Source organism: Arvicanthis niloticus, chromosome 28, assembly GCF_011762505.2.
Source record: "Arvicanthis niloticus isolate mArvNil1 chromosome 28, mArvNil1.pat.X, whole genome shotgun sequence".
In the NCBI taxonomy this organism is placed as follows: domain Eukaryota; kingdom Metazoa; phylum Chordata; class Mammalia; order Rodentia; family Muridae; genus Arvicanthis; species Arvicanthis niloticus.
In genome coordinates this window covers 15,961,316-15,986,096 of record NC_133436.1, presented here as the reverse complement: position 1 = coordinate 15,986,096, position 24,781 = coordinate 15,961,316, and the positions used below count along the sequence as shown (strand labels likewise).

At 42.7% G+C, this 24,781-nt stretch overlaps 1 protein-coding gene and 1 pseudogene across 7 annotated transcripts in view; one reads left to right on the top strand and one right to left on the bottom strand.

The window, feature by feature from the left end:
• The window catches only part of Plekhg1 (pleckstrin homology and RhoGEF domain containing G1), a 216,321-nt gene that overhangs the window by 112,959 nt on the left and 78,581 nt on the right, over positions 1–24,781 (top strand). For 2 of the 7 annotated variants that reach the window (XM_076926785.1, XM_076926786.1), the window contains exon 3: positions 15,639–16,147. In XM_076926785.1, the coding sequence (XP_076782900.1) occupies positions 15,740–16,147 (408 nt within the window). In that variant the 5' untranslated portion in view covers positions 15,639–15,739. Of the gene's footprint in view, positions 1–2,481; positions 2,716–8,763; positions 8,877–15,635; positions 16,148–24,781 lie in introns of those variants that run through there. The other 5 variants (XM_076926784.1, XM_076926787.1, XM_076926783.1 and 2 more) reach the window with 4 other exon arrangements.
• On the bottom strand, positions 3,290–4,102 carry LOC143439915 (large ribosomal subunit protein eL8 pseudogene; annotated as a pseudogene).

Genomic DNA, 24,781 nt, shown 5'->3' with positions numbered 1-24,781 from the left:
GTGAGTAGACATGTCAGTAGGTCGCAAACATGAAATACATTTGTGATAATTAAGCATTTATTTCATCAACTAGACTCAAGCAAATCCTAAGTTAGAAACACTACCATTTGGCATTAGACCCCAGAGTAAAAACCCAAGGACGATAATCTGAAGAAGCCCGTGAATGCAGACTACCTTTGGCCTCTCAGACCAAAGATTCCAGAACCAGTATGTTAACCCAGCAACTGCAAGACACTGGACTCACACCCCTGGCTCACGGAAGGGTTGAATGGGGGACTTCCTTCTTAAAGAAGTAGGTGTGGCTAAGGGAACCTGGCCAGAAATGCTACAGCAGGATGCCTTTGCCTCTCTCTGACTGGGACTCCAGAGGACAGCATCAGGTAAAGGGAGCCCCAGAGAGGACCTGCTCAGATGCAGTCACACTTGAGCATCAGACTCTAGATCCACAAACAGGCAGAGGATATGCCCCTATTCCCCTGTCTTCTTGCTTCCAAGTAGCCAGAAGGGAAGGACACAGGTATCTATTCCTAGGGACAGAATAGGGTCCTGGAAAGCTGGGGGTGGGATGCAACTGTTTTCAGCACATAAGGATTGCTGTCATGTGAATTTATTTTGTCCCTTTTGTATTATTGTCATGCCCCAAACCATATTCATTAACAACAACAAAAAAAAAATGTAAAGATAATATCCAAGGAAGTAATAAAAGAGTTGGCTGCTTCCACCACCTCACCAAAGGCTAACGTTTAGATTCGGTCTCCCTTCCCCTTCTTTTTCTCTTCTTATATTTGCAAAGGATTTGATGGGGTTTTGTTTAAGACAAACCACAGTAAATTTGGCTACACTTGTTTGGGGACTTAATTAAGACTGACCTGTCTTGGAACAGAGAGCTCTCTCTCCCCCTTCCTTTGTTCTGTTAGTGTAAACAAGTTACTTCATGCGCCCCTGTGGGAACTGAGATCAGGCAAGCACTGGGGCTCCCTGAAACTTTCAGCAGGTTCAACTCTCTCAGCTTGGATCCCAAGTCATTAAGTATAAGATGAAAGATGAGCCCAGCCCACTTTTACTCTGTGAGGTTGCAATGGGAAACATGCAGGAAGGCAGCCTAAAAGAACTGGATTTTACTGTCCAGAGTAAATCAACCTCTCTCTCTCTCTCTCTCTCTCTCTCTCTCTCTCTCTCTCTCTCTCTCTCTCTCTCAATATTGCTTGAAGGACACTTGAGAACATGGGAGAGAGAAAAACAGGGCAAATGCATACAGTTAGGATCGCTTCTATCTGCAGCATGGCACACAGCCGGCTCTCTGCCGCTTACTACACTTGTCATTATTGGATTTGAGGCTTGTCCCATCCTGCTTGTCAAGAGCTTTCAAGAAGGGGAAATTTGTGTCCAGGAGCAGCCTCCAGTGTAAAACCTGGGGCTTAGTGGCTGTCTCTAAGTGAAGGCCAGTGAGGGGAGAGGCTGTTAAAGCCGAGAGAAGGGGTCCTCAAGCTGTTGCTATGTACACTACTCTGCCTTCACCATGGTAACACATGGCAATTCTGATTCACATGCTCCAATCTGTGGTCCTCATTGCCCTTCTTTAGTTTAAAACAAAATCTCACACAAAGCATGACGCTATCTATACTCCCTCAGGAAGAAATGCTGCTTTTCTGGGGGATGTGCTGGTTTCTGGCCAGGTACACATTTTGCCTGAGTGGGATTGTTTTCACGGTCAAGATCAAAGGAACATATGCTCCAACCATCGCTCTCCTGTCCTAGAAATTAGATAGTGTGCCCTGAGATAAATTCATTTGCTCGTAGGTTGTTCATCAAACTACAGCACCCTATGTCGATTATAGTTTTAGGCTGCAGGTCTCCAACCGCACCCCACCCCACCCCCAAGATGCCTAGAGGTGATACTTGGGACAAAGGGCCTGAGTGAGATCCTGCACTGACTTAAGTTTGTTCTAAACAGCTTGCTTGTGTCTCCCTGCAAGCTTATACCCTCACCTCTGCTGTTTTGATAACTGTCTCTAAAACTCCTCTCAATGGGGTTATGCAACGGCTGGAAACAGCTGACCACAGAGTCTTCCTCTCACCCTAGTGCACCTAGGGAGTTGTGTTGGCAAGGAGGGGGAAAGCTAGCATACAGAGGTTGCCTCTTCTGCTGAGGCATGAAAATGGTGGCTCCGCTGAAACGGTATGAATCCTTTTTTAATTTGCATTTTGGAAAGATAAACGTGGGATTTCAGCTGCACACCCAAGCCCCTGCTCAAGTTCAAGTACATTGTGTCCGTGTTTGCAGAAGGATAGATTGTGTGGAATGCCTCTGGCTATGAACAGATTTGATGTGTGTTATCTCCCGGGGGTGGATGGGGAGGGATGTGTCTAAAAGCCAACTGCATTCTCCAGGGATAATTCTCCCATTGTGCTTTGCACAGCGAGTCCTCCCGAGGTGTCCTTAAAGATGGGACTGATAGGTGATTGGAAGCAAGAAGCTACTTGTAACAGTTGCTTGCTTGCTATCTGAACACTGCTCGGTTCAGAAATAACTTAAAACTTGATTTCAATGCTCTGGAGAAGAAAGGCCAATGTCCTAACAAAAGAAGAGTACAGGGTAGAGCTAAGGCTCGACTTTAGCCCAGAGACATCAACCAGCCGCGACACCTGCAGCAAAGCAAGGTTTGAGAGTCTGGAAGCAAATTGACCACCACATTCTCTGCATGGCTGATCACGGTAGGAATACAAGAGAGAAACTAAATCCTAAGTCAGATCGGAGGGTGGGCTGTGAAAACCAATGTTTGAAAAGAGGCCGGTGCTATGGATCTGTTTGCTCAAATGTCTGCTCTGTTTTGGTTTTTTTGTTTGTTTGTTTGTTTGTTTGTTGTTTTGGGGGGGGGTTGTTTTTTGTTTTGTTTTGTTTTTTGAGACACGGTTTCTCTGTGTAGCCAAGGCAATACTGGAATTTGCTCTGTAGACCAGGCTGACCTGGTACTCACAGGCATCCACCTGCCTCTGCTTCCCAAGTGCTGGTATTACAGTGAGTCCTCCAGAGGTGTCCTTAAAGATGGTGCAGCAGGGAGTTTGGAGGAGGAGCTAGGCTTTTATGTTGATTGATGTGAGTAACTAGTGTCTATGGTTCCGTTTCTCTCAGTGGATTTAGTTCTCCAGTGCAAATGGGAAAAGACTCACATTTCTTTAATAGGCAGATGATTTACATCCACCTTAAACCACCGTATCTTCTACTGCGAGTAAATACATTTTTTTAAGATGGAAGATAATTTTGTAATTATATTTATGTACAGAAAACTCAGTGTACATTTTTTAAACCCAGTTTAGTGGCGAGTTCTTTAGCCTTCGCCTTTTCCAGCTTGGCAATGCAAGCCACAGACTTAGGACCCAGGACGTTGCCTCCCCAGTGGCGGCGGATCTCATTATATCTATCATTATAATTGGTCCTAATAGCTTCCACCAGCTTAGCCAGAGCACCCTTGTCTTCTGAGTTAACCTGTGTGAAGGCAACAATGGTGCATGTCTTCCTGTGGACTAGGCGCCCCAGCCTGGCCTTTCCCTTGACGATGCAGTGGGGCACCCCCATCTTTCAACACAGAGCAGGCAGGAAAACCACCAGCTCAATGGGGTCTACACCATGGGCAATCACCGCAAGCTGAGCCTTTTTGTTCTCCATCAAGGTGGTGACTGTATTGACTCCTGCTCGGAGGACAGATGGTCTCTTAGTTGGGACGTCCCCTTTGCCAGCGGCTTTCTTCTCAGCACGGGCCAGTAGCCTTTGCTTCTTCTCTTGCTTTGTCTCTGGCCTGTACTTGTGGGCAAGCTTAAGCAGCTGAGTGTTTGCCTGTCCACAGCCTGGGTGAACTGGTTAACGACAGGAGGCACTTTGAGCCGATTATAGAGGATGGCTCTTTGCCGCCGCAGCCTGATGTATCGGGACCAGTTGACAAATCGTGTTAAATCTCTTTGGGGCTGGATGTCCTGCCCAATGCCGAAGTTCTTGGGCCTTTTCTCAAACAAAGGACTGACCACCTTTTTGGCCTCCTGTTTCTTGACTACGCCAAGGGGCCAGGGCCACCTTCTTCCCCTCGGCCTTCTTTCCTTTGGGCATCTTGCTCGGCTGGAGGAGAGAGAAAGTGAGTAAACACTTTCTAAATAGGTAGAAACAAAGACAGATCCCTTTGAAATCATTTCCCTTTACAAATAGCCCTTTGGAAAAAAAAAAAAAAAAAACTGCCAGGACACCCTTTGTTTGATCAACTCTGTGCTCAAACACCCGTGTAACCACCATAAGGCAGATTTGTAGCTGGGAACGTTCTTTGGGCTTAGAATGTAGGCAGAGTATCTGCAATGCACAGGGAATTAGCTCACTATCAGTCACCCTCAGGAGAACCTTCATGTATCCTTCAAAGGGACTCCTAAGCAGACGTGGGCTGTTTGGGATGTGCCATTGACTTTCGTGTTTGTCACATTTTTTTTTCTACAATGTATTCCGAAAGTGTAAAATTATCTTCTTTGCCTCTGTGCCAAAGAAAAACTTCTAATAGACTAAACACAAATTGGGAATGCGTTGTGAAAGCCTGCGCATCCGAAAAGAGTTGGTTTTGTTGGTTGTCTTAGAAAACGGTAGATAATGGTAGTATTTAAAACCAAAGAAGGTTCTTCCCTGCAAGCCTCTCCAGCATTCGCCTGCTATGCTTTACATAGAAACTATGGCCTATGCTTTTAAACGTCTTTTGCGATTTCCAGCTCCTTCATCTGAAACCATGATGCAACTTTATAAAGTTTTCTGACCCTGTCTAATTTGAGGCTAACTCCTCTCTCGAGTACCCCTTTTCCTTTTTCTGCCATCTCTGGGGCATCTCTTGTCCAGCTTCTTGGCACTGTTAGCTGGCTTCGGAATTTGCTGTGTTTCAGTGGGGCCAGCCTTGAAGTCCTGGTGGCTATACTGCATGCACATCTCCTCTCGTTATCTCAAAACCTAGACAAAACCACTACAGTCTCATTGCTAACATCCCAGGGTAGTTCTTAGTAGAATGGGCAGGCTAATTCTTGGCATCGGAGCAATGACCCCATGACCCTTTCCCAGAGGAAGCTACAGTTTTTGCTCATAGCTTTTACCTATGCCAAGAAAGACTTGAGGTATTCTTTCAGTGTGCATGTGCGTGTGCATGCGCACGTATACACACATGTGCGCCTGGATGAGTTCATACACGTGTGGGTACCAGAGGACCCCTCTTCATGTCATTTTCCAGGCACCTTCCACCTTTTGCTTGACATAAAGGTTTTTATTGGCCTAAAACTTGAGAAACAGAGCCCAAGTAGGCTACAGTAGCTAATCAGTGAGGCGCAGGGATACACCCATCTCCTCCCAGCTCATTGCCCCTGAGATTGTGTGTGTGTCATCCCCTCTAGGGACTGAACCCAGTTCTCATTCTTGCAAGGCAAAGACTTTACTAACAGAGCCATCTCCCTAGCTTAAAACTCAGTTTTCTAACATAGGTTATACATCCTACTCTGAAAACCTGACTCTGAAATACTGAGAAATCAGAAGAAGCCCACAGATCTCAAAACACTTCTCAAATGAAAAATTACAGATCACAAAAACTTCATCTTTTCACAAATGAAAAATTACAGATCACAAAAACTTCATCTTCTGCACCAAAGTATGACAGGTGTTGTCTAGAACTAATTTAAATCTAGGTACATAGGTGTATATGCTACAAAAATGAAAACACCGTGTCCGTGCCCAAGATAAAGCCTGTATATACGAATATTTCAAAATCCAAAAATTTCTGAAACCCCATTAATTCTGAACATTCAGGCAAGGAATAATCAGCGTGTGGTGGGATGGATTCCAAGCTGTGGCAAACTCTAGGAAGGGTTTTGTATTTTTACTGGTGGAGGGCTTTCTCAACCTGCTGACTTTCAGACCACCTGCTGGCTGGAGTTTTCTTTTCTTGCTAACTTGTGTTCTAGCTTCTCTAGATATGTCCATGTTGTGTGATGCCCCTCGGGGTCTCCATCCCTCAGTCCAAATGACAATGTGGAAAAGTCCTCTCCTCTTGGTGGTACCAGCGCCAGAAGAGGATTCAAAAGAGTGACTTTGCAGCAATGTTATCTTTATCCACTAAGGATGATACATGTGTATCTAATAGTGTGACTAATCTCACTGTGTTTGGAGAGAAAGTCTGCTAAGCAAAACCTACCTCTTCAATTGGTGGTAATGTTCAAAAGCCAATTGAGCAGCAAGAGTTGGCAAGGACAACAGGGTATCTTCTTTTCTTGCTGTGTGCACAGAAGGCGGTGGCAAGATAGCAATTTCCTTCCAAGAGCTGTTACCGGTTGTGTCAACTGTTCTGTGAACTCAGAGCTGGGGGCTGGAATGCAAAGCCTTTGTTTGAATGGAGCACAGCTGGGCTGTAAGAAAATGGGACCAAAAGGTGGAAGGTGAGAGGTGAAAGGCCTCTGGCTCTCCAACTTTAAGATGTGACTTTTTTCCTCTCCCTTCTTGTCCTCTCCGATCTTAGCCATCCATTGGCCCTGTATGCTATGAATTTGTTAATTTAATTTTGCAAAAATTGTGGTATTGGGATAAATAGAAAGACACAAAGTGTGGGAGCTGGGGGGCTGGTCTGAAGGAAAAAATATAATTTAAAAACTCAGATTCAAAATACTTTAACCTTCTGTCATTCGTAGGTTGCGAATAGTTGGTTTCAGTGACTTGCAAGCTATTTATATGAGAGGTCTTTGTTCGAGCAGATGATCTTCAGAAAACAGGAGTTGTTGATAACCTAGCTTATAACTGTCCCATTGGAGTGGCCTGGACTGTACTTTCACTTCAGATCTGTCCTGCAGGGCCATCACTTGTCCAGCAGGTGAATGTAGCAAACTGCCCATTGGGTACACACAAATCAGCTAGGCTGTAATGTTTTCTTGTAACTCATACAGCAGCTCGAATATTAATAATAGCAATGTGTTTGGGGAAGGGGAAGGTCCAAGAGCAGAAACATTTTATTGGAAGATGGAAGTCATTAATTCGATACCTGAGTCTACACACAGACTGTGTCTGAGCCAACCAACACCTCTGTATATTTGCATCTGTCCAGGAGTTTAGAATCTACGGTATGGGAAGATTGCCTACCTCCCTCAGTTGTGACTGTCCAGAGATGGAAGAGAAGACAGAAAGTAATTAAACAGGAGACTATACAAAGGTTCCTCTGAGTATAATAAGTAGCTGTTTGACCAGGAGGAAGCACAGTAAGGGTGGCTATGGAGACTTAGATGGGAGCTTACTTGTAAGATGGAAGGGATTTGGCGAAGTGGAAAGGAGGATATATCTGGGCTCTGGTGTGGGTTCCCCAACACTGATGAGGACAAAGAGACCACTATGGTGGTCAAAAAGGCAAAGTAAGGCTGTTTCCATAGGCTGGGAGTCAGGGGAGGGGGCTTCCTCTCACCAGGTCTCCTAGTATCCTGGCTTCATGACCACCGTGTCTTCCAAACGTGCATTGCCATCTGAATCGGTGCGTGGAGAAGCCCGTGTGCGCATAGACCCATTCAAAGGAAACAGGCATTAACACAAATTATCCTATTATGTTGTTAGCTCCAAATCACCTAATAGGCATGATAGAAATTGCTGTATTAAAACATGATCTGTGAATGCTGCTTTTTCATAACCGCAGCTGAAGGCTTTCAGTGGAAGGTGCACTGAAAATATTCTGATGGTGTCAGATCATGAAGTGTAAGATGATTAAGATCCAGTCCTGGGTATAAATATATAAATATAAACTGGCAGTGGAACTCTATCTCAGGATAGACATGGCATTTTATTTCACATTATTATATGTGTGTGTGGTGTGTGTGCGTACGAGTGTGTGTGTGTGTGTGAGAGAGAGAGAGAGAGAGAGAGAGAGAGAGAGAGAGAGAGAGAGAGGAGAGAGAGAGAGAGAAAAAGCAAGAGAGAAGAGAGAGACAGAGATGTGACACTTTTAAAGACAAGTGGCCTTAGGGAAATTTAAAATCACAAATAAGTCCAATTTACTGAAATGTGTGAATTAAATTATTCTGTATTTATTACTTAGCATTTATACATATAGTAGAATGTAACTGTTTTTCTAAAACAAAACAAAACCCTGCACATTTTGATTTTAGGCATTTGCCTACAAGCAGAACTTTTAAAACTCTTGTTTAAAGTCTAGTGCAAATGTATTCCAGTTTAACTCTGCTGACTTGAGATGTGCAGGGTGTTAAGTGGCAGACTAAGGTTACCCAGGGCACCCTGAACTGGACCCTCGTCAGCCTTGAACACCCCTTTAAAAGCTCTGTTAAAGTTGCATGATTCACTTTCAAACAAGCTTGTAAATCAGGAAGTGAACTTGAAAATATCAGACCGCCAGAGCTCCAGCTCATTTTAATATGAAGCTCTTGGAGGACCCGTAGCCAGAGCCAGAAGGTAAAAGCCAAAGGGCTTTCAGGCTGGGGGCTGCATTTCATGTGCACAAAAGAATGAGAGCTGTCGGGTGTCTCTCAGAGAAATGTTCGGTTTTCGACTAACCCACAGTGGGTGTCTATTGTACTATTTCTCAATTGAATGATGTCATGTTTCATTTAAGGCTCTCTGGGATGCTGAAGTCTGTGATCTATGCATGGGGGGGGGGGGGGGCGGGGGAGGCAGCCACAAAGTTGCGAATCAGGTTTTTTTTTTTTTTTTTTTTTGTAAAGCCTTTGTGTGTTGGGTTTGAAAGATAAAAGCTGACTCATACAATATTTCGGAGCAAGAGGCTGCACAGACTAGTAAGGGCTTCTTGTCTTACCTGACTGGGCACTCAGCTCGGCCACTGCACCAGCTGAAGACAGATATGTTCAGCCTTGGTGGAGAGCAGGTAGGTGCTGGTGGAGGTGTTTGCAGGGAACTGACATCAGTTCCTTCCCTCTCTGGGCAGCTGAAGCAGCAGCAGCCACAGAAACGAGAGAAACCCTCACAGGGGGGAATTTCTTTACAACACAGTAAAGGACAGAAGCTCAGCGTATGCAGCACACGTCCCGGTGCAAACGGCACGGCACGTATGCCCTGAAGTTTTCTGACAATGGAATTCATCCAGCTTCTTTATCTTTATCCCACTCCCTTGCATTTGAACTGGAGTCTGTATTAAATTGTTTTTGCTTTGGGGGGTTTAGTTTGGCTTTGATCTCTCCTTAAAGTTAGTTTGAAATAACTGGAGAGTTCATGTTCTCGGCTCCGAGGAGAAACTTCCAAGCTCACATTGAATGTTCCATGCTTTAATATCCTTTCTTATTGAGGTTCTGGCGAGCCGAGCTCGAAGGGGCAAAATGAATGCTTGCAGACTCTACGTTTTGCAGTTACAGTGATGCAGCTCAGCCTGAGGTGCATGGTAACCAAAGTGGACTATAAAAATGCAGTTTGTGTTTGAGTGTTCAATTGGTAGGAAAAACTTTTATTAAAAGAAATGACTGGGATGGAGAGGCAGCTGGGCTTGTATTCAATGTTATTACCTACTGGAATTAACTTTATAGTGTCCTACTAATTTTCTCAACTTTATGATGTCGACATTTTTAATGTGTATAGATTTAACTTTATCATATATTTATATATGAAAATCAAATTGTTTTCATTTAAAATGTTTATATACTTGATACAGATGGGGGCTGTGGTTTTAATTTCCTTAAATAATTTGGGCAGATTGTGATAGCTATTTGAAAGGTTATTGAAGAAAAGAGATATTTTTGGATAAACAGCCAAAGAAAATGATCCATTTCTACTTGGGAAAAGTCGTGTTAGTATTTTACACTATTTCCTTTTTGTGACAGTAAATTGGTATCTAAAATTTAAATTCCAGGTCCCATTGTTCACATTTATTAAACCATTCCTCTTTCCTCAGCCATGTATTTTGAATATACAGCTTCTTCTACATTCTTCTACCAGAGGACCTGACATGTAATCATTTTACACTGTGCCGTCCAAAGGGTTTCTTTACTCTGACCCTATTGTTAGGTATTTCAATTTCCCTTCCTCCTTTTTTCATGAAGAAAGTGTTTAATGTACTTTGAGGAGGGATTTATTTGCCAAGTGCTATTGTCAATCCCTTGGAATTCCATTCTTCCTCCTCTTCCTTTAAGAAAATGTTATTTTGCTTTGTGCCTCCTTCCAAACAGCAGAGATGTTTGGAGACGGAAGTGTGTTCCATACAAATGAGGCTAGCGTGTGTCTAGGTAACTCATGCCAACAGAAAACCACTGTTCAAAGTGAAACTGGAACTGGTTATTTTTCCATTGAAATTAAAAATAGGGGTTGGTGGCTTGTTTCATTTTCTCATGGCAAAGTCAGTGATAAACTTTCCTGGCTAAAACCTGGCATCAGTACCACATAGGACATTGCTAGCATGGAGTTGGTACTTGTGCCTGACTGCAGGTAGGAATGGACAATGTGGGCGTCAGCTAGTGACCTTCTGGTTACTTCAGGGATGGAGTTACATTGGGGAGGATGTATGGGACCTGGGAAGGCGATCTGATCCAACTATCTCACTATCAGGGGATGGAACCAATGATCTAGACAACTAAAAGGACATTGAACCAGAGCAAACACACATATCCTCCTTATTTAATCCTAACAATGCATGAATATAGTAATAAAGAGAAGGTTTCATACATCATTCTGTTCACTGTTATTTGAACAAAAACGGATAAGCAGATAAATTTAAATCTTTTAATCATTATAATTTTAAGTTATGTGTATGCATGTCTGTGTGAGGTTATATGCACATGTATGCCTTCAGTGTCCAGAAGAAGGAATCAGATCCCCTGGAGCTGAAGTTACATGCTGTAGAAATGTTTAATCTGATGCAGGGTTTCTACCTCATCTTTGATCTTTGTGGATAAAAGACACACAACTTCTATTATTTACAATCAGGCTTAAGCAGAACAAGAGCTGGACAGATATCTACCCTCTACGCTATCAAAATATTTTTCCTATTGATAACCCTGAGTTATTATTTACTGTGTTTCATCGGGGCTGCTCTTAACTCCAATTGGTCAGACCTCGGAGTCATGTTTTCTTGACTTACCTAACCCATGGTGACTTACCCCCTCTCTACTCCCCCATAAGCCCAGGAACTCTCAAACCTTGTGTCTCTCCTACCCAACTATTGGCTGTCAGCATCTTTATTTAGCAATTAGAAATAACTTGGGAGCAAGGTCACATAGCATCACCTGCGTCTATGTTTGAACTCTCTCCTCTCTGGGACAACCAGATCTTGGGGGCCCACACTTAGTATTACAATACACAGCAAACAAACCTCATAGTTACAGGTGTTGTGAGTTATCCAATGTGGAGCTATCCAATGTGTGCAAGAGCAGTACATACTTTTAACCACTGAGCTTCCTCTCCAGCCCCTAAATCTTATAGATTAATGTAGTTATCTAGATGATTTCAGCATCAGCTTCACTTGATAAAAATATACGTAGGCTATCCATAGGATTTAAAACTTGCTAGTTAGTAACACTGACAAAGGAAAAACAATACTGGCAAAGTTTTAATAATCTATTAAAAAGCGTCTAACTATTCTAAAATACCGTTTCAACAGATAATCAACATAAAATCATTAATGAAGAATTGAATAATTTTGTTTCATAGTGACTTTTAAATCCAGCATGTAATCCATATGTTCTGTTCACCTCAATTCTGGACCAGCCCATCTCCAGTGCTCACTGGGCCCTAGAGCTAGTGGCCATGTCAAGCAGCAGTTTTCTAACTATTAATCATTGGAGATTTACATTAGAGAGAAGAGTCCGGGCAATAGAGATCATTGATGGTTTCGAAGGAGGTGAGAGCGAGCCGAGACAGTTGTTACGAGGCATGTTGCCTTAAATGAGAAAACTATAATTACCTTCTAAGCCCTGAGCCAACAGAAAAGACGCTCATCATTAACAAGTATGGCCTCAAATCACATGCTATGATTTGCCCTGATTTTAAATGTCTGCTTTCTGTCTTTGGTAGCTTTGGAAGATATTTAGCCAAGTTAAGTTTGGCTGAATACTACAAATATCTGCAGGACTCTGTTGTATAAGGTATTTAACTAGAGATCACAGAGTAGGCTGGTCCCAGGGGCTTCAGTGGTGTCTGGTTTAGGAGCATCGCTAGACCAGGACCCACTCATGTGTCTGTTTAAGAGTGACCCAGAAGCAGATATCTGTTAACTTCATCGTCACCTTCCAATTTTTCCCACCTTTGGAAAGATCTCAAAGGTGTTCCCATCCATTGCAGCACAACCAGACTCCAGAACCAACTTTATCTCCCTTGGTCTCTCTGAGTGACAGTCAATAGAGAAAGGAAATGGAGAGAAAGAAATGGTTCTCTCTGTGGTATTCATTCATCCTGTTAACATAGTGATGGGTGTCCTATGGCTATGTGAAAGACTGGTTTCAGGACCAAGGAGAAGAAAGATACTTGCCGAGAAGCTAGGTGATGAGAGAGAGAAAGAGAGAGGGGGCATGGAGGCAGATGTTCACAGGTCTCCACCAGTCAAAGATAGTTTTTATATCTAGGTTGGGTATTGGGTTACGCTTCCGATTGAGCATTACCAAACTTATAAATCCTTTGATTAACATTTTAAAAAAATTGTATAAAAGCAAAAAGGAAAGGGGGGGCATGGGACAGGGGTTTTCTAGGGAGGGGAAATGGGGAAAGTGGATGGCATCTTAAATGTAAATAAAATAAAATAAGAAAAAAAATTTTTTTAAAAAATTGAAAGGTAAAAAAAAAAAAAAAAGAAAGATACTTGCCTAGTTAGGAAGTGGGGACTAACCCTGGAAATCACCCTGTCTCATCTATAGAAGTCAATTGTTTGACCTAGAACTTTCCAGATGTCCTGGCCTTTGGTATTACACATATCCAACTTATGTTGACCCTAAATCATAGCCTTGTTGGACCTTTGGGACCTTAAAGGACCCTGATTTCTCAAGAGAGTAGCCATTCCCTACAGTGGGATCAATATCAGGGTCACAATTAATGGTTGATGTCACTGAAAGAAATCTGACTGCATCTACAGTTTGTAAGTATAGGAGTGTGTGTGTGTGTGTGTGTGTGTGTGTGTGTGTGGTATATGTGTTTGAGTATGTATATGTGTGTGTACCTCTGTGTGTTTGAGTTGTATGAATGTGTGTGTGTGAATGTGTATGAGTGTGAATGAGTATGAATGTGTGTGGTGTGTGTTTGAGTGTGTATGTGTGTGAATATGTGTGTCTGTGTGTGTGTTTAAGTATGTGTGTGAATTGGATATGTGCATGAATATGTATATGACTATGTATGTGTGGTGTGTGTGTGTCACTGTGTGTGTGTATAAGTGTGAATGTGCATGTGTGTGGTATGTGTATATGTGTGAATATATGTGTGTCTATGTGTGTGTTTAAGTATATGTGTGTGTATGAATGTGTGTGCCTGTGTGTGTTTTAATATGTGCATGTGTATGTGCATGAATCTCTGAGTATGTGGTACATGTGTGGTTTGTGTGTGTGTGTGTGTGTGTGTGTGTGTCTACACAGGCCAGGCTAGGCAGCCTGCAAGCTTGCAGAGATCCTTCTATCTCTACCTTCCATCTTGCTCTAGGACCTTCAGTATTATGGACACACACTACTGTGTCAAGCTTTATGTGGGTTCAGAGATTCTAACTCAGATCCTCATGCTGACACAGCTACTGTTTCTACCCACTGCGCCACCTCCCCAGTCTATCACATTCTAGATTTTCATACCAGCAGTTCTGAACGTTGGCAAGTGTGCTATGCAGCAAGCATGTCTGAATGCATGGCCACTTCTTGGATCTTTGCCACACTCAAGTTGGATCAAGCTTTTTGGGTCAAGTGCATTTTAACTACAAACCAATCCATGTTTTATGGGCTGTAAAGTTGTTACAGAGCAAGCAGAAAGCATATTTCAAAAGCTTTAAAAATCCACAGCAAACTCACACCATGTGCTGGCCACCATACTGAGTGTGTTTATTTCCTATGTGTTTCTTATCGTTTCTTGTTCAACAAAAGTGAGGGCTTTCAGGTCATATTCGCAATTTTAACATTTGTTTTAATAAGTTGGCACTGATATCTTCTGTGCACATAGTCTGGACAAAAGATAGGGATCAGAAGAATTTATATTCTAAGAAGATTGATACCAGAAGTTTGATCTTTATTATAAAGTCAAAACAAGCTCATGTTCCTATCAAAAATGACCATTGATCTATATTCTTATAGATCTGTCATATTATAACCTTTCCAGCGTAAATCTCTCCACCTACTTTCCCTACCACCTCTCTCATTTCTAATAAGACCTCTAATCTAAACGGAGGTTTTTGGTAGCCAATTTCATTATCAATCAAAGCCCTTATAAGGCACAATCTCATTATTATGGGGTGAAAATACTGATGCTGCCTTGACAGCTGGAAAAAAATTTGAATTCTTGCATGTTTCTTAAGAATAATTTTGGAATATCTAAGTTCAGGTACAGCCCATTTTGAACCCAGGATCATTCTCCTGTACCATGTATATTGTCACCTCTCTAGCTGGCAGATGGTCTCACCGTGTGCTGTCTCACAAATGTTGACAGCCCAGATGTGCTTCATTTTGCTATCACTTAGTTCCTAATTTAAAAGTGTTGCTTTATGGCTTTGGCGTGTGGACTGCTGGAGTTATTCTTGAATATTATTGCTTGAGACATACTACAATTTATTTATTTATTTATTTACTTTTGAGAGAGAGAGAGAGCACTATAGGAAGAACAACGCAGTGAGGTACCACATGAGAATTTTGAAAGCATCTTCTAGGCTCGTTGGAAGTCTGGTACAGCTTGCAGGAGTCAGCTCTTTCCTGAGATCCTGGGTATCAAAGTCAGATTGGCCTTTACCAGGTGATCGTTACTAGCTGACCAGCTAGCAGGCCTAGCACCCTCGTTTAAGACAGGCTTTAGGTAAAGGATCCATTTTGCGTAGGGTGTCGGTGGTGTTATTTAGTTCATTTTTTGTGCTATTAGAAAAAAATAGACCTCCGAATCTCTATCTTCAGGCTGAGCTGGAGTGAAATGTGTGTCAGTCGGTGTCACTTAAACCAAGTCTCCACAACCCAGGCCTCTTGCTTTAAACTGGTGGAATTATGGTGAAAGACTTAAAATCTAAAACAATCTTTCTCAAGATTCTGTAAGACTCCGTCCCCTTTCTCAGCACTCCAGGACCCCTTGTGATGTTGATTAAAGTTGCCTGTTCTTTACGTCCTGACGGCTGAGCCTTTAAGTCCGCAAATCTGGACTCACCTGCTTATGTAAGTCAGTTCAGGTGGTCACACTTAGAAAGTGTATGCCGTGGATGTTCTGCTTCTCACAGTCCGGGGCACCCTGGCTCACTCTGCAGTCTGTTAGGTTGCAAATTCCAGTTCGGGAGGTCTGGGGCAGAGCCTGAGGCTGCATTTCCAGCAGGCTCAGAAGATGCTTGGAAGCAGAAGCTCTTCTCAGCATCTCAGTCTGCCTTTCCCAGTTAACTTGCCTCCTCTTGTCAATGATGTTCTGCACCTGGGGTGGGGTTTGCCCTCCTTCTGTTGAGAGGATGCTCACTGATCTTTCTTCTGTGTTTTCTATCCTGCAACGGAAGCAGGTGGACACCACCGTTTGCACCTAGAAGTGTCATCAGCTGTAAGTCGAGTTCCTGATCCAAGGACCACAGCTGAACCCTCCCCATCCCCAGAACAAAAAACTATGGAGCTTTCTGACAGTGACCGACCCATTAGCTTCGGCTCCACCTCATCCTCGGCCTCCTCCAGGGACAGCCATGGTTCCTTTGGCAGCAGAATGACTTTGGTTTCAAATAGCCACTTGGGCATATTTCACCAGGATAAAGAAGCTGGGGCCATAAAGCTAGAGCTGATACCAGCACGACCATTTTCCAGCAGCGAGCTGCAGAGGGACAACCCTGCTGGGCTGCCGAACATGGATGAGGTCAGCGAGAAGCAGCCCAGGACTCCATGGAGAGTGGACACGAACGGAACATCCCAAACCACTGCAGACTCAGCCTCCAGCCCCAAGCTCCTCTATGTGGATAGAGTTGTACAGGAAATCCTGGAGACCGAGAGGACCTACGTGCAAGACCTAAAAAGCATCGTGGAGGTAAGGCAGACTCTAAAGACTTGTTAATTTGCCAAGCAGGAGAAATAGGCTTGCAAAAATATAAAGGAAAGCACGGGGCTTCGTTTGGGTTGGGAGTGATGTCTTCTATGATGCGGGAGGAGAATTCTGAAACAAATAAAGAGAAACCTAATGCCGTCACCTGGTCAATGGAGCAGTTAATATTTGCATATGTGTCAGGCGAGATGATGATGCTACTGTTCAGATAGTCAGCCGGCATAGTGTTTCACAAAATTCCACACCAGATATCGCAGGGTACCTCTCAGCTAGTGGAGCAGGTGATAATTGAAGGGAGGGGACCCCAAGCTTCTTAGTGAGTAGATGGTAGATGTAGCTGAACTCAACTGCTGTCGCCTGTACCACAACTGTCTCTGTGTGTCTAGAAGTTTCTGAAAATACTGATAGCTGGATTCTGCACACACACACACACACACACACACACACACACACAACTGTGATTTCTGTGTCCTGGAGTGTGGAGCCCGCAAGGTAGACCTTGCATAGACCCCCAGCTAATTGCATGCATTACCCTAGGGCCATTGTTCTATACTGGGCCCTCTGTTGCTTGGTGTTTGGAGAAACAGTAAATGAGGGGGAGAAAAGTCCTGGGGCTTGTCTTGTTTTTCTTTTCTGTTTACTTTGGGGGTGCATAATTTTGCATAAATTATTGCCATATGAATTATTTGTATAAATTATTCAGTGGGAACTTAGCTCAATTATATGCAAGATAACATCCCCTGGAAATTCAGTTATTAATTTGGCTATCAGTCATCAATCAGTTTCCATGGATATTAAATAGTTCAGATGTTATCTCATCATTAGGAATATTAGTATTTCTATGGTAAATAAACGTAGTACAAAGGTACTCATTTTGCTACCTACTGATATACCAAATACCTTTTTATGTTGTTGTTGTTTTGTTTTTTGTACCTAAAGCCTGTTTTAGACTTTTTTTCTTTCTGGCCTCAAACTCCTGGTCTGAACACAATCCCCCTGCCTCAGACTCTCACACTCTGGAATTTGCAGGTGTGTGCCACATGCTAGCTTCTAGGCTTTCAATGGAAAATGTGTTTCAGAATATTGTGGAATATTTGCTGATGAGCGCATTCTCCACCAAATACACACATGCTTCCAGCTGTAGAAAAAAAAAAGACATTCAAAAGCATGATCATGTGTTGAGTTCCACAGATGACAGAGCCAGACACTGTCCTAAAAACAGTTATGACATCACTCCCAGTAAATATAGAAAGTTAACTGATATCCAACCAAAACAATATGTGGTACCAAACAGAGACCAAAGAAGCTCAATTTCTAGCTTTCAACCATGATGTCATTTGTACAGTGCCTCTGAAACTGCCAACAATTTTACGGTCTCTCAGGAAACTCAAAATGATTGAAGTTGTTACTGGTTTATGCTAGAGTTTTTTTTTTTTTTCTTATCATTTTCCTTTATTTTTTTCTATTTTTCTTTTTTTATTGGATATTTTATTTACATTTCAGATGTTATCCCCTTACCCCAATTACCCCCCACCCAGGAACCCCCATCCCATCCCACCTCCTCCTGCTTCTATGAGGATGTGCCCCCCACCAACCCCCTACTCCCACCTCCCCACCCTTGAATTCCCCCACACTTGGCATCCAGCCTTCACAGGACCAAGGGCCTCCTCTCCCACCTATGCCCAACAAGGCCATCCTCCCCTACATATACAGCTGGAGCCATGGGTCCCTCCCTATATGCTTCCAGGCTGGTGGTTTAGACCCTGGGAGCTCTGGTTGGTTGGTATTGTTGCTCTCCTCATGGGGTCACAAACCCTTTCAGCTCCTTCTCTCTAACCCCTCCATTGGGAGGGGTTCAATGGTTAGCTGTAAGCAGCTGCCTCTGAATATGTCAGACTCTGGCAGACCTCTAAGGAGACAGCTCCTGTCAGCATGCACTTTCTGACATCCACATCAGCGTCTACCTTTGGTGACTGCACATGGGATAGATACCCAGGTGGAATGGTCTCCAGATGGTGCCTCCTTCAGTTTCTGTCCCACACTTTATCTCCATATTTGCTCCCTTGAGTATTTTGTTACTCCTTCTAAGGAGGACCGAAGCACCCACACTTGGTCTTACCTCTTCATGAGCTTCATGTGGTCTTTGAGTTGAATCTTGGATATTTCAAGCTTCTGGGCTAATATCCAATTATCAGTGAGTAAATACCATGTGTGTTCTTTTGTGATTGGGTTACCTCACTCAGGATGATATTTTCTAGTTCTATCTGTTTGCCAAAGAATTTCTCAAATTCAATGTTTTTAATAGCTGAGTGATACTCCATTATATAAATGTACCACATTTTCTGTATGCATTCCGTTGCTGAAGTACATCTGGGTTCTTCCCAGCTTCTGGCTATTATAAATAAGGCTGCTATGAACATAGTGGAGCATATTCTGGGTATATGCCCAGGAGTGGTATAGCTGGGTCCTCAGGTAATGCTATGTCCAATTTTCTGAGGATCTGCCGAACTCCAGAAGTCTGGTGTAATTCTTATAGGTCTGTCTTTATATGTTACTTGACCTTTCTCCCTTACTGCTTTTAGTATTTTTTCTTTGTTTTGTGCACTTGATGTTTTGATTATTATGTGACAGGGGGAATTTCTTTTCTGGTCTAGTCTATTTGAAGTTCTGTAGGCTTCTTGTATGTTCATGGGCATCTCTTTCTTTAGGTTAGGGAAGTTTTCTTCTATAATTTTGTTGAAGATATTTACTGGACCTTTAAGTTGGGAGTCTTCACCCTCATCTATACCTATTATCCTTAGGTGTGGCCTTCTCATTGTGTCCTGGATTTCCTGGATGTTTTGGGTCAGAAGCTTTTTGCATTTTGCATTTTCTTTGACAGTTATGTCAATGTTTTCCATGGTATCTTCTGCACATGAGATTCTCTCTTCCATCTCTTGTATTCTGTTGGTTATGCTTGCATCTATGACTCCTGACCTCTTTCCTTGGTTTTCTATCTCCAGGGTAGTCTCCCTTTGAGATTTCTTTATTGTTTCTACTTCCATTTTTAGATCCTGGATGGTTTTGTTTAATTCCTTTTGGTTTGGTTGTGTTTTCTTGCAATTCTTTAAGGGATTTTCCTGTGTTCCCCTGTATTTCTTTAAAGGAGTTGTTTATGTCCTTCTTAAAGTCCTCTATCATCCTCATGAGAAGTGATTTTAAATCTGAATCCTGCTTTTCTGGTGTGATGGGGTGTTCAGGGCTTGCTATGGTAGGAAAACTGGGTTCTGATGATGCCAGATAACTTTTGTTTCTGTTGTATTCTTGCGCTTGCCTTTCACCATCTGGTTAACTCTAATGCTACCTGCACTCTCTGTCTCTGACCGGAAACTCTTTTTTTTCCCAGTTATCTTGCTTGTGTCAGAAATCCTCAGAGTCCAGATGTCTCTGTGATCCTGTGATCCTGAGCTCCTGGGTGGAAGAGCTCCTGGGACTCAGGCTTCCTCTGGGATCCTGAAATCCTGCTGCTCTGGGTGCAGTGGTTCCACCACTGCTCTGCTGCTCTAGGAAGGTTCAGGATACGGTGTCTTCATGGGAGCAGACCAGCCAGGTGGCTGCCCCAGCCAAAAGGACCAAGGGAGCCCTAAGTTCAGCAGCTGCAGACCATTCTTCTAGGCAGGCAGACACCAAGCAGCTACAATCTAGTCTTTTCACCAAGCAGATATTGGGGATGAACCAGCAACCGTGGTTCAATCCTGAAGAAACCACCAGGCTCACCAACCAGCCTAAGGTGAGGCCATGGAAGGAGCGAGCTGCTGCAGGAACCTCAGAAGCAGTTCCTGAGCTGTTTCTTCTCTCAGTGGCGGCGTTATCACAAGTTGAGCTCAACAATGTGACAGAACTAATATGTGGTAGTTTGACTCTTCTTACCATTTTTCTAGTAACTTTCCACCTAATCAAAACTCATCTTATTGAGAAAGAAACCTGGAGTTACTCAACTTTTATTCCATGAAGACTCTTGGTTTTGTTTGCTTCTGTCAAGGTTGCTTGATAAAACTGAGGAGAGGAAATAAGATACAAATGAGAGAAACCAGATAGGGAGAGGTGTTTTTTCCTGTCCAAGTTTCACCCCATCAATACTGATTGATGTTGTCCAAGCATTCTTGTCTCACCTCTGCACGAACGTTAACCCTCTCAGCACACAGGGTGACACAGGAAAGAGCTCCAGCTTTCTGAGCCCAACTTACGCTTTCAGACATTTTGCTGTATCACGAGCTAGTAGCATGCCCAGTTGAATGAATTTTTCTGGTCTGGGTACATGTTCGCTATATACTGTATAAACGGAACCTCTCCAGCTCAAGTTTAGGTTTGGCCATTAGGGTTTTATGAGCAGTAAGATTTTTGGGAATGTTATTGATCTAGACACTGATTTAAGAGACGTTCACAGAATGCAGTTAGACTTGTCCCAGCTAACTGATTTCTAAGATCAGAGCCTTCTAACCTGGGTGGTTGGGTTCTATAGACAAAGAAATGCTGGTTATATAGATAAAGAAAATACCTCCTTTCCCATGGGCAGAGACATTGTTTTAAACTAATCCAAAATACATGGATGAAAATTTTCTTTCTCTTACCAAGTAGGGATTCAGTAATGATGACATCCACATGCCGTTACTGAATCCTAAAGCTTTTGGGACATTTGACAACATGTGCTGGCTTTCCCTCCCTACCACTCTTTATCCCTTGCATTTTTATTTTCTCCATTACTCTCCAGACCCCTGTGCCATCTGCCATAGTGACCGTCTTATCTTCTGAAGCTTTGCTTTCAGCATCCTAGCCATTTTATGCTAGCATTCAAAAAGGAAAGATGCAATTTTGACTGTCAACCATACTCTTAAGGAGCAATAGATGGCTCTTCCCGTCTTTATATATGGTTCCTATGTTTTCATCAGCCACCGATGATGTGAGATAATAAACATGAAAACAAGTTGAAAGTAAAATAGCCAACCATACACTTTGTGGTGAGATGGAAATCCATAGCCAGAGGGTCTCTTTCATGTTTAATGGATCTTTGACTGACTGGTCAAAGGTAGGGTTCTTTTAATCTTTCTAAGTGATCTATAAAAGAGCCTTTGAGGGCCTCATGAGATTGGACCTCAGATAGACCTCACAGCATCTTTTACCCTTTTAGAGAATTTTAAAATAGTCCAGAATGTTATATAATGCTGTGTAATTGCAAGTCACATCTCCCTACAAATGGCATCTTTGAACTCTGAGGTAACAAACTAGGCCATCTCTAGGGATGTAAAAAGACATACATATTTAGTGTGGGTAGGGAGTCGATAGAATAAGTATAACTTTCTCTCCCTAGTATATACCAGAGACTTAAAGTGCTTTTCAAGTCCCTTTATCTTCAAAGTATGTTAACAAACAAACAAACAAAAACCCTAAGCATTACAACTTTAATGTCCAAAATGTTAACAGTCAGAGCCTTGGAGTATTGTTTGTAAGGCCCAGTGAGATGGGTCCAACAACCTGAGTCCAATCCACAGGACCTGCATAGTGAGTGGTCTATATATAGTGGACCAACATATACAATATGCTATTGAGCATATAAACTAATGGGTTTTACCATGACATTTTCATACTTACATAATAATCTTCTTTGTTCATGTTTATTCCCCATTACCCTCCCTTGTTCGCCTTTCTTCCCCCAAATACTTTTTCTTCTGGTTTCACATGTGTGCATGGGGGTAGGAGGTAGGAGAGGGAGAGAGAGAGAGAGAGAGAGAGAGAGAGAGAGAGAGAGAGAGAGAGAGAGAGAGAGATTGATTCTGCATATAGAAAAATTGTGATATTTACCTTTCTGGCTCTGGCTATTTCACTTAGCATGACGATTTCTAGTTCAACCCATTTCCCTGCAGATGACATCATTTTATGCTTCTTGTGCATATAGGATGCATTTTTCTTTATCCATCCTTCTGTTGATGGAAATGTGGATTGATTACATATCTTGGCTACTATGAATAATGCCACAATAAATTTACATGCTATAGGAATCTCTAAACAGTCAAAGCTTAAGAATATCTTCATTGGAAACACTCAGCATTGCTCAATGGCTGTACCTCTGTGTGCCTAACATGCATGAAACCCTAGGTTCAAGCCACATCACCACATAAAAGCAGATGTGGTTACACATGCCTGTAATCCTAGCAACTTCAAAGTAACAGCAAAAGAATGCAGATTTCAAGATCTTTCTTGGCAATGTAGTGAATTCAAGGCCAGCCTGGGATTCACGAGATACTGCTTAGAAGAAGAAGAGGAAGAGGAGGAGGAGGAGGAAGAGGAAGAGGAAGAGGAAGAGGAAGAGGAAGAAGAAGAAGAAGAAGAAGAAGAAGAAGAAGAAGAAGAAGAAGAAGAAGAAGAAGAGAAAGAAAGAAAGAAAGAAAGAAAGAAAGAAAGAAAGAAAGAAAGAAAAGGAAAATAGAATAAAGTAAAAAGTTTTGCCTGAACAAGTATTCCAGTGTCAACCTCTATTTACAGTAGTTTTGTTTATTGAGTAGATAGTGTCAGAACACTTGAAGACTGATTTCCATACCTCACTGACAACAGATTCATGGAAAGCTGTTCTGCCTGGCACTGTAGCTTAGAGAGGAGTGTTGGTGGAATCACATTGGTCAGAAGAACAATGAATAGCACTCCTCTCTAGTTTGTGCAGAATGAAAGAAGAAATCCAAGCTCATGCCTGGGAAGCTCTGCAGCAAGCTCCATCCAGATGCTCTGCTCGGGGCCTTTCGAGGCATCTGTGACTGGGACAAATGGAAACTGAATGGCCTTTGTTCTAGGACACCCTGCCCTTAAAGACAACAGTGTGTTGCAGAATCTGGAGACTGTTTTCTAACAAGGCGTGGCTCCCAAGTGATCCTGGGGAAGGCAGACCTGTTGGGTTTGGAATGACTTAGTTTATCTCCATCTTAATCAAATGGCTGTGTGGAAATTCTTTGGGCCAGCCATATGCCCTACACAGCCCCCAAAGGAGAAATAGCTATGGACTGAGATAGAAGGCTGTCCAGAGCCCAGCAGTGGTGGCGTACGCCTTTAATCCCAGCACTTGGGAGGCAGAGGCAGGTGGATTTCTTGAGTTTGAGGCCAGCCTGGCCTACAGAGTGAGTTCCAGGACAGCCAGGGCTATACAGAGAAACCCTGTCTGGAAAAAATTAAAAACAAAACAAACGAAGGCTGCCCAGAAAGGTTGTCACAGATTTCCTTGTCATTTTCTTTGCTTGGGTTCTCAGTGTATAACTCTCCCTCTAATTTACACGGCATTTACCATGTTTACACATTTTAATGTGGCTCATTTAGGTGGAAGCTTTTTGAAAACTGAGAAGGAAAATCTGTTCCCTCCTAGACAGTAAGACCTAGAAGGGATAATTTTTTTTTTAATGAAAGCCTATTCTGTGGGTTGATTTAATAAAGAATTTGCACTGTAATACTTGGCATAATCTCATCAATGTTGCTTAATGTGATATCTGAGCACCTTCGGGTGGGTGCCTCTTCTAAGAACTCTCACCATAATGAGTGCATGGGGTCTTTGCTGAAACCATTGAGATCTATGATCCTTTAGAAGTAAAGGTGATCAGGTCCTGCATGTATAAAAGATATTTCTTCAGTGGTGTTTGTCATAGAATGTACGGCACATAGACTCGACCTTGGCATGCGCTTGTTCTTTATAATTGTCACTGTCATCTGTACTACTGTCTGATCCCTTGTCCCCACCCTGCCTCACTCTCATATCCCAACACCTCTAGCAACACAGAGGAACTGTGAGTGTCCTTCTCTTTCACTCAGATCTAGCCAGTGTAGGAAGGAGGTCCTTGTCGTATGCTCACACCAGACCCTACAGGAGGCAGGGACGTGTGTTCTAGTTGTGTGCCTGAAAAAGGTAGAAGACATTTTTATCAACAACTTTTGTTGTTGATAAAGCCATGCATTTTATGGCTAATAAGGGCAGTCTTGCTAACAAACCTGCACCATTATATCCCCCACCCCATCCCCAAAAATATTAAAGAAGAAAATAGGAGAGATGTCAATAATGCATATGTGCTGAGGTTATTCTCAACTAAATAGAATCCAACAGCTATAAACCAGTTGTGTATCCGCTGCTTCTGAATCTCCTGAACTGTGTCTTTGTCGCAATGAAATCTCTAAAAATGTCCTTAGCTGCAACTGAAATGTGTTTATCAGATAGCAGGCATTCTGCGAACCTCTCTTAAATCAGTGTCTGAATAAATAGCGCTCACAAAACTCTCACTGTTCACAAACCCTAACACCACAACCTAAATGAGCTGGAGAGGTTCCGTTTATACAGTATATAGTAAACATGTATCCAGCCCAGAAAAGTTCATTCAATTGGGCAGGCTACTGACGCATGATACAGCAAAGTGTCTGAAAGCGTAAGTTGGGCTCAGAAGACTGGGGCTTTTTCCTGTGTTGCCCTGTGTGCTGAGAGGGTTAACGTGTATTTCGCTCTATCTCTGCAGTGTGAGAGTTGGCTCATTTCTGAAAGTGGTTTGCTTGGTTATAAATAAAAATAATTTCAGGCAAAGTTCTCTCTTCAGATTTGCCCAATTTGGTTGACTAATC